The following is a 14382-nucleotide window of genomic DNA, read 5'->3' on the forward strand; positions in this document are numbered from 1 at the left end:
AACTGTGGCCGATCTTTAAAGTCAATTTGAATGTTCCAACAGCTTTCAGATGTGAACACATCTTATTTTTCATAATGATGCTCCATTCACTTTCCGTTGGAATTCTTTTGTTCAACAATCCCTGCAAAGTTTTATATATAGCACTAGAGTCAATCCACCATGTGTTATGAGGTACATCAACAAAATTTAATTCATAACACACTAAGAAAAGAAAAATACCTTTCTTCTCGAGCCATTTCTTGTACTTGGTGCAGTCCTTTTTCAAACGTTCAAGTTTTCTACAGAAGAAGCACTTTATTTATCTTTTGTCAATCACTTTAGATGACACCTTCATTTTCTTCTTCTTTACAGAAATATGATGACTGCTACCACTGGCTTCCTTATATCCTTTTCCCTTATAAGAGGTGAGATGAACGCTTTCTTGCCTCTCTTGCTTTAATCTCTGTTCCTCATCAACACACATGGTTAGAAGTTGATTCATAGTCCACTTTTCTATATGTGTGTTGTATGAGATCTTACATTGTGCATAAATAGGTAGAGAATTAAGAACAAAGTGTACAAGAAAAGCATTATGTGATTTAGAACCGTTATGTGATTTATTAGAGATAGCCTCTAGCAAAGCTAATATATTAGGCAGATCAACGATTCGGCAAGATGACGAGACCCGGAGATCGGTCGCTTCTCTCGCGATAGCCTATCTACGACGATCTCTCTGCTCGCGGCCGCCATGAGTTCGAAGGACAAGAAACCGGCCAAGCCCTCGAGCAGCGGCCCCAACATCCGCACCCTCGCCGATGTCAACCGCCCTTCCGGCCCCTCCAGCGACAGCGACTCCGACGGACCCCAAGAGTACTACACCGGCGGTGAGAAGAGGTCCTCTCCCCTTCTCCATCGTTCTTTCTATTACTTGCGATATACTTGATTCTTGGTTCCCCGCCTCCGATCGTTCTTTATTCCTAAACTTTACCATCTATTGCTGTTTTTTCTTTTTTTTTTTAAAAAATTCAAATTGATAGTGATTGCTGTTTTGGAGTTGAGCATGGATTGCTGCACCGTCTAGTGCTTCTTTTCTGATTCAAGAATCGGTAGTGCTTGGTTTGGGTCAAGATTAATGTTTCTCTGCCTAACTTATAGTAACTTGTCTAATCTGTTCTGAAATTTTGGAAATTTAGTATTAATGGGGAACCAATATCCTACTAGCATGCAGAAAATGATGGGAAAACTGTTATCCTGCAGTTTTTATTCATCTTATCTTGTTTATTCACTCCACACAAGTAGTTTATTCACATTAGGTAGGGTTTTGCCCTTAACAAGTTAATCTTTTGCATTCAAATATGCCATCTTTGTAGTCTATTCAAGCTAGTTCATGAAATCTTGCTCGTTGAGGCTGGATGGCTAAACTCATCCCCCAACCCTGCAAAAGAATAGGAAAAGAAAGAAAAAGAAAATCCTTAAAAAATTGTCAAGAAAGATTGTTTCTAGACAGAATTAGTGTTAACCTTGAAAGTATGCATGTTCGTGGAAGCACAGCCTTCGAATGAAATCATAAAGAGACTATCTCGGTCAATGAAGAATCCATTAGCTATGAGGGCAGTACATGTAGTTCTGTGGCTATCATTAAAATCAATCTAGCATGTATTGCTCATTTAAGTGCAATTTTTCTTCCTTTTGTCAGATTCTAGGCCACTTTCTAGACCTGTCTCCTCACTGTACTTGTTCTTCTTTTTTCCCCTCCATATTATGAAGAATCCATTAGCTATGAGGGCTGTACATGTAGTTCTGTGGCTATCATTAAAATCAATCTAGCATGTATTGTTCATTTAAGTGCAATTTTTCTTCCTTTTATTGGATTCTAGGCCATTTTTTAGACCTGTCTCCTCACTGTACTTGTTCTTCTTTTTTCCCCTCCATATTTTGGCGCATCACGTTGTGATGCTACCTAAACAGTCAATACAGCAAATAATCTTTCATTAAAAAAGCCGCAAGTGAACAACCCTCCTGCTTCTTGCTTCTTCTTTTTGTTTATTTTTCACATACCCCCCTCACACACACACACAGAGAGAGAGAGAATGTAGTACAATATTACAAAGTTCCATTTTGCATTTCCATGAACAGATTTGAAGTTATATTTCTTCTAATGACCGAGAAGAGATCAGTGTCATTCTTGAGTACAAGATTGAAAAATCTTCTATTGGGTTTATATCAGTTCATAGTTTGGATGGCATATGAATCATACGTTACCATATTGACACTTAACATGCACTGGTTTAGAATGGTACTAATGTGACTAAATGACACACACTTGGCATGCTAATTAATTTTGGGGGACCCCTATAAACATGTATGTATGATAAATAGGTAAGTTAATCTGGATTACAACAGATCAAAGCAATAGTTTTTGAAGTGTCATTTTCTCTTCTATTCTCCATGTAGAAGTATCTGAGATTAGCATTATCAGTATTTTTTTTTTCCTTTCTTCATTCTATCTCTTTTTCTGTGTTTCTTATTTGTTCTTTTCTTTCAGATTAATTATTAATAAGGTAGACAAAGTTTGAATGGAGTTGAAGGTAACTTTAGCTTGACTCCTATATGTCATTAACATGGATCTAGTTGCTGGCATGTTGGCTGTCATGGGCCTGCATGTCCCAGTCCATGCTGACATACCATGCCATGCAAGGTGCATGCCAGCCTTTGCTGCGGCACATGGTGTGCTAACCAGGACCAGCATGGGCCTGTTCAGTGGCTTCTGAAACCATGGTTTTTGAAATGGCTAATCTTCTCTTCATGAGTTAACGTAACTGTTTCCTTATTAAGTTGTTTTATAGACCTCTAGATGTTTAGTTTTCAGTTTAACTGAACCCTCAATCCCTCATATTATAGTGCATAAGCACGTAATGTATAAATCTTTTTTTGTTTTGTTTGTACTGCAATTGCTCAAAATTTTATACAATTCTTGTTTTAATAGTGTGCGTTTCTTGTGCAGTGGAATGCTTGTTCAAGATCCTTCTAAAGGAAACTATGATGTGGATTCAATTTTTGAGCAAGCAAGACAGATGGGAGCCATGCAGGGACCATTGGAGCATCCATCTTCAAGCTCAAGCAGTTTTACTGGGACTGGTAGACTGCTCTCCGGTGAAACAGTACCTTCTGCTCCCCAGCAGCCTGCGAATGTCATGCACAACATTTACTTTTGGAGTAATGGATTCACTGTAAATGATGGTCCATTGAGGAGTTTTGATGATCCTGAGAATACATCCTTCTTGGAGGTGATATTCCTGTCTTACTTTGTTTCTGGAATGTTGTTGTACTGTTTTACATTGTTTTACGTTGTTATTTGTTTGTGCCACAAAATATCTGCTTGGACATTTGTTAGCATTAATTTGCCATTTGGCATGTCTAGTTTATATATAAGTTCAGTAGCTGGAGTTTTCTTTACTATTTTTAGATCAATAGTGTTTAGGGTATTCTTTACAATCATTTTAGAATAGTTCTGTTGCTGAATACTGGGGATTGATGTGGACTGTATCATATAAATGGATAGAAAATATTGAGAGAAGAGGTTCTTCCTACTTATTGCTTTGGGATGATGCAATGCAAGGATTTAAGAATTGGTGCTTACCAGTGCATAATGGTCGTGCCAATATGTACTTGTAGGGTACTGTTACCAGCACACCCCTGTGCCAGCACTATACTGAACAATGGTTTCCCCCTCTTTTTTCACTGTCCTGACACAGATGGGTAATCATAGTCACAACTTTGGCATTTGGGAACAATTCGGGAAGATCAGAAATTCATAATTGCAAATAATCCAGCAAATTTGGATAAAGTTTGGGAGATGTTTGGAATATTAAATAATAAAATCTGAACATAAATTTATATATATATAAATTGCATGAATTCATCGTTGCCAATATATTTTCATGATAAATTCATTAACTTCATATCAAGGTTTCAAATACTGGCAGAATGCGACACTATGGGACGATATTAATGGCATCATACCATTCCGACAGATTTTTGTTACTGGTACATAGTGTGTTGGTACGGAACACCATCCCATACCGTGTGTTGGTACTCGATACCGTATTTTTCGGGCTAAAAACCAAAACAAGACTGTTAACCAATATTTGAAACCTTGCTTCATATTATATCATTTTTTTTATTTTATGATATACCAACCTAATTAAGGAAAAAATCTAAAAACAAAAATTAAATTAATTGGAATTCAGATAAAATTTTATAATTTTAAGTTCAATAAAATAAAAAATATTTTTTTAAAAAAAAATCTTTGAGCTAATTTAATGTACTGGGGACATCATAACAATGTACAACAAGGATTTTTTCTTTCTCTTGAAAAAAGAAAGTTAGAAACTTCCCTAATTAAAGGAGGAGAGAGAAAGCATTAATTCCTTTATCGGTTATTTTGGAAAAACAAAAAATAGGGCATGCAAACCTCCCAGATCATAACTTGTCTCTTTTGTTTCCACAATCTTCTTTTTTTCCCCTCCATTTGCTTACCTTTTTTTTATATCTCCCCTGCTTGCTTGCAGTAACCACAGCTCTTGCCTCATGATAGCCAATAAGCCTGATAGTTCGGTGCATTGCAATTTATTCACAAGAATCACAAAATTTCCAAATTATTAATGAGTAGTTTGCAAATCAGCAAATATGCTATAGAATACTTTGGTTTGGCAAGATTTTTTTTTAAAAAAAGTCACTGATTATTGTGACCAAGGTATGCTGAACGCACCGGTACGGTACGACATATAAAATCGGTTCCGACCCAGAAGGGGTTGGAACCGATCGTGGAAGAAGAACAGGAAAGAAGAGGAAGAAAGAAGAGGAAGAAGAAGAGAGAGGAGAAGAAGAAGAAGAAGAAGAGAAAGAAAAAGAGAAACAGGAGACTTACCGGTACCAGGCCTTGTCGGGGTGATCCTCGTCGGGGCTTGCTCGCGGGAGAAGAGCAGAGGAGAGAGCATCCTTATCGAGGTGATCCTCGTCAGGGCTTGCTTGTGGGAGAAGAGCAGGGGAGAGAGCATCCTCGTTGAGGCTTGCTCGCGGAGGAAGAGTGGAGGAGAGAGCATCCTCGTCGGGGCTTGCTCGCGGAAGAAGAGCGGAGGAGAGAAGAGAAGACACCAGAAGGCTCAGGAAGAAGAAATCAGGCTTGCGAGGAAACGCGCCCGCGAGGAAAACGGCACATAAAAACGCGTGTGGGTTCCGATTTTATGTGGGGAAACCGAGGAAAACGAGGCACGCGTTTTGCCTGCGCTGGGTCGCGTGCTCTCGTGCGGTGTTGATGCAGGTGCATGAACGACAGACAACTTGCATGCCATTTTCAGAGTATTAAATGGCTGAATTTAGAAAAGTTATTAACATAAAAGTTTTAGGTCTCTTTCTCTTCTTTCCAACAAGCCTAAGAACATTAAAATCCGAGTTATGGTTAGAAAGTTATAGGTATTTCAAGAGGCAGGTGTCTTTTGACCTTTTAAATTCCCTAAGAGAATTTAGTTGGTTTTGATGTCTTTTATTGTGTGAGTTACCCATATTAAGGTGACTTTTGACCTTTCATTTTCTTTTGTCTTTTCATGTTACCCATGACTTGCCTATAAATAGTCATGAATTGTAATGAGAAGGCATCCAAGTATTTGAATGAAAGTTATCTTCCTTCTTGCACAAGAAATTTATCTTGTCTTTTCTCCCACTTTCATTGGATTGCAAATTGATCCAAGCGGTATCAAGTGGTATCAGAGCGAGGTTATCATCTCTTGACGTTTCGAGAGGAATCCTATCGCATTTCTCGTGGTGGTGTTGACACAAGCTTCAACCAACCATGGCAAGCCGAGGCAACCAAAGTCGTTCTAGCGATGAAGAACCTCGTAGAGAGCGAGATCTTCGCGACATAGAGAATGATGAGTTGCGGCGGCAAGTCCAAAATCTTACCGAAAGGTTGGCTCGTTATGAGCAAAACCCGAGTGAGGAGGAGGGCGGCACCACTGAAGAAGATCGCAACACCTTCCGTGACCCAAGTTTATGTCGTGGTAGGAGGAGCAACTCTTCTTCATCTCACCAACATCGTCATCAATTTCGATTTCCAGACATCAGGGTAGACATTCCTGAGTTTGAAGGAAAAATGCAACCCGACATCTTTCTAGATTGGCTTAACACTGTTGAGCGGATCTTTGACTACAAAGAGGTCCCCGATGAGCTTAAAGTGAAGATTGTAGCCATCAAGCTTCGAAAGTATGCATCAATCTGGTGGGAGCGCCTCAAGTTGCAAAGAGCAAAGGAGGGCAAAACCAAGATTCGTACTTGGGAGAAAATGAAGAAAGAGCTTCGCAAAAAGTACCTTCCCGAAAATTACCTTCAAGATGCATTTCTCACTATGTATCAATTCACTCAAGGGATGCGAACCGTGGAGGAGTACACTGAAGAGTTCGACAATCTTATGGTTCGTTGTGGTGTAGCAGAGGCCGAAGAGCAAACAATAGCTCGTTACCTTAGCGGATTGAGGCGTGACATCCATGATATGGTACACCTCCATTCTTTTATTTCTCTTAATGATGTTATTAAACTTGCTACTAAGGTGGAACGCCAATTTCAACAACGGCGAGAAAAGGGTTTAACAAATGCTCCTGGAGGCCGAAATTTCAAGCGTGAGGGCATTCCTAACCGGGGGAGTGCATCGCAATCTCATTCGTCTTCTACATCTAAGCCAACCACGATGGTGAAAAAAGATGCTTCATCTTCTTCTCGGCCAACATCATCTCGACCTCAATGTTTCAAGTGTTCTGGCTATGGGCACATTGCTTCTGAGTGTCCAAATAGAAGAGTGGTTTCTCTTGCCGAAGAAGGTGATAGTGAAGAAAATGAGTCAGATTCTATATATGATGAAATTGAAGGAGACATCACATATAGTGATCATGGTGAAGCTCTTGTGGTCCGTCGAACCCTGAATTCAATACGAAGCGAAGATGATCACATGTGGCTCCGGCACAACATCTTTCATACTCGATGTACGGCTCATGGCAAAATTTGTAATGTTATTATCGATGGAGGAAGTTGCGAGAATTGCGTCTCAATGGAGATGGTGGAAAAGTTGAAACTCAAGACAAAACCTCACCACCACCCATATTCTCTTTCTTGGCTCAAGAAAGGAAATGAGGTAAAAATTTTCCAACGTTGCCTTGTTCAATTTTCAATTGGAAAAAATTACCGTGATGAAATATGGTGTGACGTGGTTCCTATGGATGCTTGCCATTTACTTTTGGGGAGGCTATGGTTATTTGATAGAAGGGTTGTTCATGATGGATACAAAAATACTTATGCATTCTTGAAGGATGGTGTCAAAATAACCCTTGGGCCTTCAAAAATGGACAATACACCCAAACCCATTAAGGGAGAGGGAAGTACCTTTTTGTCCATGGCAGAATTTGAAGTTGAAATTCGAGAAGCCTCCCAAGCATATGCTCTTATAGTGGTGGAATCTAATCCGGAGGGCAATTTATTGCCACCCAAGATTACTTCTTTTTTGCAGGAATTTCGAGATGTGACTCCCGATGAAATTCCTTCTGGTCTTCCACCAATGAGAGAAATTCAACATTGCATTGATCTTATGCCAGGTGCAACTTTACCAAATAAGGCGGCATATAGAATGAGTCCCAAGGAGCATGAAGAATTGCAAAGACAAGTGAACGAGTTGGTGGCCAAAGGCTTGGTACGTGAAAGCATGAGTCCATGTGCGGTTCCTGCCTTACTTGTCCCCAAAAAGGATGGAACATGGCGCATGTGTATTGATAGTCGAGCTGTTAACAAGATCACCATCAAATACCGTTTTCCTATCCCTCGGCTAGACGACATGTTAGATCAACTTGCCGGCGCTTGCATCTTCTCCAAGCTTGATCTTCGAAGTAGCTATCATCAAATTTGCATGAGACCGGGTGACGAATGGAAGACGGCATTCAAGACAAGAGATGGACTATATGAATGGCTTGTGATGCCATTTGGGCTCTCTAATGCACCAAGCACATTCATGCGCCTCATGAATCAAATCTTCAAGCCTTATATAGGTAAATTTGTCGTTGTTTACTTTGACGACATTTTGGTCTATAGCAGGGATCAAGAGCAACACTTGGAGCATCTTAGACAAATTTTTATGATGTTGCGAAAGGAGAAGCTCTATGTCAACCTTCGCAAATGCGACTTCTTGACTGATAGCCTAATATTTTTGGGTTATATGGTCACCGCCAACGGCATCAAAGTTGATCCTAAGAAGATTGAAGCTATCTCTAGTTGGCCGGTACCTCGTACCATTCACGAGATCCGGAGCTTTCATGGGTTGGCCACATTTTATCGAAGGTTTATACGACATTTTAGTTCTATTATGGCCCCCATCACAAATTGTTTGAAAGGTGGATCCTATCAATGGACTATGGAGGCTCAAGAAAGTTTTGAGAAGCTTAAGGTATTAATGACAACGGCCCCTATCCTTGCCTTGCCAGATTTTGAAAAAGTTTTCGAGGTGGATTGTGATGCCTCTAATGTGGGCATTGGCGCAGTGCTTAGTCAAGAAGGACGCCCTATTGCCTTCTTTAGTGCCAAACTTGGAGATGGGCGAAAGAACTATTCAACATATGATAAAGAATTTTATGCTATTGTTGAGGCTCTTCGTCATTGGCGGCACTATCTTGTGACTAAGGAATTTGTTCTCTACTCCGATCATGAAGCCTTGCGATTCCTCAATACTCAACACAAGCTTAGTGCAAGGCATGCCAAGTGGATTGAATTTTTGCAATCTTTTACCTTCACCATCCGTCATAAAGCCGGAAGTCTCAATCAAGTTGCGGATGCTCTTAGTCGAAGACATGCTTTGTTGTCAACCTTGGAGATTAAGGTAATCGGTTTTGATTTCATCAAAGATCTCTATTCTAATGATGATTATTTTGGCAATATTTGGGCTCGATGCAGTGATGCTCCTCATGAAGATTATTCAATTCAAGAAGGTTACTTATTTAAAGGTAACCAATTATGTATTCCTAATTGCTCTCTTCGCCAAGCAATCATCAAAGAAGCCCATAATGGAGGACTTGGAGGACACTTTGGCCGAGACAAGACTTTAATCCTTGTCAAAGAAAATTTCTTTTGGCCGAAGATGAGAAAGGATGTAGAGAGACATGTCAACTTATGTCGAACATACCATATTGCCAAAAGCCGAGCTCAAAACACCGGCCTTTATACTCCTCTTCCTATACCTCAAGCTCCATGGGAGGATGTAAGTATTGATTTCGTTCTTGGTCTTCCTCGCACTCAACGTGGAAAGGATTCGGTCATGGTGGTTGTTGATCGATTCTCTAAAATGGCACATTTTGTACCTTGCGAGAAGACCTATGATGCATCTAAAATTGCTGATCTTTATTTTCGAGAGATTGTCAAACTTCATGGCATTCCAAATACTTTCACTTCGGACCGAGATCCAAAATTTGTAGGACACTTTTGGCGGACTTTATGGGCAAAATTGGGCACCAAACTTCAGTTCAGTTCTTCTCATCATCCACAAACTGATGGTCAAACGGAAGTGGTGAATCGAAGCCTTGGCAATCTTATTCGAAGTTATTTGGGCAATAACAAGAAGCAATGGGACTTAATTCTTCCTCAAGCGGAGTTTGCATACAACCGCTCAAGTAGTTCTACTACCGGTGCTAGTCCTTTTGAGATCGTCTATGGGTGCAATCCTAATGGCCCTCTTGATCTAGCTCCCCTTCCTCATGTTGTTCGATTTAGCTGTGATGCAGAAGCAAGAGCTAATGAAATCAAAAAGATGCATGAGCAAGTTCGATCCAAGATTGAGAAGAGCAATCAAAAGTTTAAGGAAAGAGCTGATAAGTATCGACGCTCGGCATCATTTAAAGAAGGCGACCTTGTATGGATTCATCTTCGTAAAGAACGATTCCCCCATGGAAGATATAGCAAATTACAAGATCGTGCCGATGGACCATTTCGAGTTCTTAAGCGTATTGGAGAAAATGCCTATCAAATTGAACTTCCTGGTGACTATGGAGTTTCTGCTACCTTCAATATTTCTGATCTAATTCCATATCATGATATAGAAGAGGCATTGGACAACTCGAAGACGAGTTGAGCTTCAACCGGGGGAGTATGATGCAGGTGCATGAACGACAGACAACTTGCATGCCATTTTCAGAGTATTAAATGGCTGAATTTAGAAAAGTTATTAACATAAAAGTTTTAGGTCTCTTTCTCTTCTTTCCAACAAGCCTAAGAACATTAAAATCCGAGTTATGGTTAGAAAGTTATAGGTATTTCAAGAGGCAGGTGTCTTTTGACCTTTTAAATTCCCTACGAGAATTTAGTTGGTTTTGATGTCTTTTATTGTGTGAGTTACCCATATTAAGGTGACTTTTGACCTTTCATTTTCTTTTGTCTTTTCATGTTACCCATGACTTGCCTATAAATAGTCATGAATTGTAATGAGAAGGCATCCAAGTATTTGAATGAAAGTTATCTTCCTTCTTGCACAAGAAATTTATCTTGTCTTTTCTCCCACTTTCATTGGATTGCAAATTGATCCAAGCGGTATCAGGTGTCCCCGAACCAGGTCGTTACGAACGACCCGGTTCGGTCCGATACGATACCGGTGCCTATCGGTATATCAGCATGGCCGGTATCGCAGACCTTGATTGTGACTATGGGCATACATGTGTCAGTATAGTATCCATGAGGTACTGGTATAGGCACCAGTACAAATACTTTATATCTTGAGAGAAAGCATGGATGTCTGTGATCTTTCCATCTTACTGAAGATCTTTCCTCGATTCTAGGGAATCTGGGCATCTTAGGAAAGAATCAATTGAGATGCTGTCTTCTCGGGACTTGTGCATTAAGAGTCTGGTTCCTCCAGGTGTGTAGGGTTATAGTGTATTTTTTTCCTTTCTTTTCTGTTCTGCCTGGTTACCTTTCTCATTTGATTTCATATAAGATAATTGAAGGTTCGATGAATGTACACGAAAGAGTTTGCTTTATATGCAATGTGCTTGTTGGTTATGATTTACATTAAAGACTCGTTTGGTTCGCAAAAAAAAAAATTTCCTCACTGGAATATTTTTTCTGAAAATATGATGCTTAAACAAAAGGTTTTAGGATGTTTGGTTGATCATGGAAAAGTGGTGCATCGCAGAGTGGCTTATGTTTGGTTGAGCATCTAATTTACTGAAAAAAATATATAAAATATCTATTATACCCTTAATAATGAGTAAGACTTTACCCGTGGATTTTGATGGCTTAAAGGCACTTTTGGAAAAATAGGGACCCCAATTTCTGACCAGTGAAAAATTAGCTTTCTCATGTCTCTCATGGGTTTTTCTTTTTCATGAAATATGGAATCTTATTTCCATGAGAATGTTACTTTTCCATCTCTCTTTTTTGAAAACTCCAACCAAACAAGAGGTATTTTTTTGTTTTTTCGTTGACCACACTTTCCTTCCTTTTTTTCCCACGAACCAAACGAGTCCTGAGTAAATATTGATTTGATGAAATGTCAAAATGAAAACCTTGTTTAGATAGGAATATGGATGCCATAATTAAAATTTATCAATGAGTCTTTAAAACTCCACTAACTGTTAAGAAAGTTGAAATAGGTAATTACAGCTTGCAGTTTGGGGAAGAAATATTCTTAACTAGTTATGGCAAATTAGGAACCAGTTGTATTCTCAAGTATTCTAATATGCCTTATATGTATGGAAAAATATGTATGAATCCATGGGTATTTTAGGCTACAATCTTGTTCTTGTTACTTAGAAATGTCTGAATTTCAACGTTATTCTTTCATTGTCTCATTGATTGCTCATTCCTGAATGAATGACATTTATGCACTATACAATTATTTAAAGAATTGCAGATTGTGTATGATGTATGCGAGATTTATTTATGAAATGTTCATGATGTATACTTTGTGATGCCACTTCTTGTAGCTGTAGGTGGTTGTGTGATTATGTCTTTCCCATTCTTATCATTATCTTTACTACATTTCCTTTTAAGTATTAATTTTTCAGGATTTTTTCTTAAATTTGCCAAATTCTTTGCTTTTTTCAAATTTTGAATTTCTCCCTAGCTTGACTTCATTAAATCCAATTATGTTCCCTGTATGAAGGAAAACATAGGCCAGAAATTAAGATCTGAGTAAACAGGATCTTTGTATGGTTCATATAGTTCAGATATTTAATGTCACACTATCCGATGATATTACTTCTATGTAGAGCATCAGGAAGTCTGAGTGTCCTAAAGAGCTGGAACCTGCTGATAGAAGATCTACGGTTCATGTCAATCTCATAAGGAGGGAGGAAAGCTGTCCTGTGAGCCTATGCTACCCTTTACACTTTAACATCTCCATCGTATCTTCTGCTAAAGAGTTTGACACTTTTATCGTTATTGTGCTTTCAGGAACCTGTGAAGCGCCAGACTCCATTTCAGGGTGTAGGAAGAACTTTAGGCGGTGGATCTTCATCGGATACCCCAATCTCGGAGCCTGCAACTGCTGCTGCCACCCCCAGTACTGCGGGTTCTCCATCCATTGGCCTTTCTGTTGATGATTCTTTGCCTTCTACATCCATACAGCTGAGATTGGCAGATGGTACTCGGATGGTTGCACGCTTCAACATTCACCACACTGTGGGTGATATCCGAGCATTCATTGATGCATTGAGGCCTGGATCTGCGAGAGTTTATCAGTTACGGACTGTTGATTTTCCACCCAAGCAACTGACTGATCTAACCAAGACCATTGAGCAAGCCGGCCTCGCAAATTCTGTAGTGATTCAGAAGCTCTAGGACTCCCTAGAGGATTGTCGTGTGATTATAAGCCTTATGCTTTGGAGTTAGGATTGTCATATGGACAAGACCTCAAAACCTTGTATATTGCCAATGACTGACCCATGAAATATTTAGTCTGATGGCTATGATAGAACATCAGCTCTCCAAGGTTGAACTTTGGAAATAAGTTTTGAGATCCTTACTGTTTGTCTCTTGCCAATGCTGGCTCTGGTTGGAGACAAATACAAAAGCACAAATCTTTACACTGTCGGTTGTGTCTATGGTTCCTGGTTTTCTTTAATTGTTCTCCAATTTAACAGGATCCTCTCAGCTTGTTTCAGGAGAATGAGGTGGCGATTCTTCCTTCAATTTTTATCATCTCACACTTTTAATTTTTATGTGGACACCTTATCGCACGTCTCTTATGCAAATTATGCTTGGAATTGGACTGATTAGCAGACTTCTTTCTCTTTGCATCAAAGAAGAGGGGTTATGGTATTCATGCTGAAATTGAGACAACCCAGCTGGGTTTGTCTTCTTGGTAGTCATGGGAGGGGTTATAGGCGCGGTTGTGTTCCAAATGGCTCACCTGGATTGGGGTACCTTCTTGTCAATGAGAAAGGCTTGCTGTAATCCTGGCTTTACTTGGAATGGAGTACAGGAAATCGATGCACGACGAACTCCATGGCGTGCATCTTTTCCTGCAATCTGAAAGTTATACTCGTTCGATTAATAATTGGATTTGCGCTCCGTGCTGAGGCACTTAACCCTGTTGTTTGATGGAAGAATGCTTGTGGAGATTGGGCTGGTAGAACTCTGTGAAGCTTGAGACCGGTAGGGCACGGGATGGATCTGTTTCGCGACTGAGAAACTGTTGCATGGGCTGCATGTCATGGATCAGAATTTTATTCGAAACAGCACGGTTCCATGCATCCCAGTTCCAAAGCGAAATGTTTGGTCCGTGTAGTATCGACCATGAAATTATAGCATAAGCAGTGGCAAAGCTTTGATGAAACTTCTCCTACTACGTGATATTTGGGCGATGGGTACTGACGAAAAGGCCTTCTTAGCCAAGTATGTCTATAGGGAGGCTAATGAGGCCGCCGATTGGGTGGCCTCTTACGTGGCTAGTCACACAGACAGTACTCTGTAGATGCAGGAGGAAGAGCTGCCTAGAGCTTTCCACGATGTTTTGTTTTTTGATTTTATTGGATGCGTCCGTACTCGTATACTGTAAGGTGCCGGCTAAAGCTAAAAAAAAAAAAAACTACGATGAAACTAGACTGCTAACCTTCCATACCTACTGCGTTATCTGGTGCAATTATATCTCGTCATATAGCGTCTCAAGTTCATATGAAATGTAAAGGGCTACTTTGAAAATTTTTAAAGATAGGAAGATGCATATGAGAATCATCCAAACTTAGGGGGCTTAAATTATAATTCCCAAACGTGGGGCTAGCATAAGCAGGCCAATGGAGGCAACCAGAAAAGTCACCGACCAACGACCTGTGTCAACTATTATATTAGATTAGACGTGAAGTGGTCAGTGGTCGCCATGGT

General features: G+C 39.8%; 1 protein-coding gene and 1 long non-coding RNA gene across 2 annotated transcripts; both read left to right on the plus strand.

The window, feature by feature from the left end:
- The first annotated feature begins 596 nt into the window (after positions 1-596).
- LOC148714721 (plant UBX domain-containing protein 4-like) lies at positions 597-13088 on the plus strand. Its single transcript, XM_088716025.2, has 4 exons — positions 597-873; positions 2984-3266; positions 12270-12365; positions 12454-13088. Exons 1-4 carry the CDS (start codon positions 728-730, stop codon positions 12838-12840), a joined length of 912 nt encoding a protein of 303 aa, XP_088572151.2. The 5' UTR covers positions 597-727; the 3' UTR covers positions 12841-13088.
- LOC149768291 (uncharacterized) lies at positions 3273-11099 on the plus strand. The gene is made up of 2 exons (XR_016399249.1): positions 3273-5290; positions 10598-11099. It is a non-coding gene; the product is annotated as an uncharacterized LOC149768291 (long non-coding RNA).
- Positions 13089-14382: the final 1294 nt, after the last annotated feature.

This window comes from Phoenix dactylifera, chromosome 2, assembly GCF_051530095.1.
Source record: "Phoenix dactylifera cultivar Ajwa chromosome 2, Ajwa_hap1_PhDact_Kaust_v1.1, whole genome shotgun sequence".
NCBI lineage: Eukaryota > Viridiplantae > Streptophyta > Magnoliopsida > Arecales > Arecaceae > Phoenix > Phoenix dactylifera.

Bases quoted from the DNA above. Each gene is read 5' to 3' on its own strand.
- LOC148714721 (XM_088716025.2), top strand. From the start codon at position 728: ATGAGTTCGAAGGACAAGAAACCGGCCAAGCCCTCGAGCAGCGGCCCC. The intron at 874-2,983 runs GTCCTCTCCCCT...TTTCTTGTGCAG, and splicing joins TACACCGGCGGTGAGAAGAG to TGGAATGCTTGTTCAAGATC. The intron at 3,267-12,269 runs GTGATATTCCTG...ACTTCTATGTAG, and splicing joins AGAATACATCCTTCTTGGAG to AGCATCAGGAAGTCTGAGTG.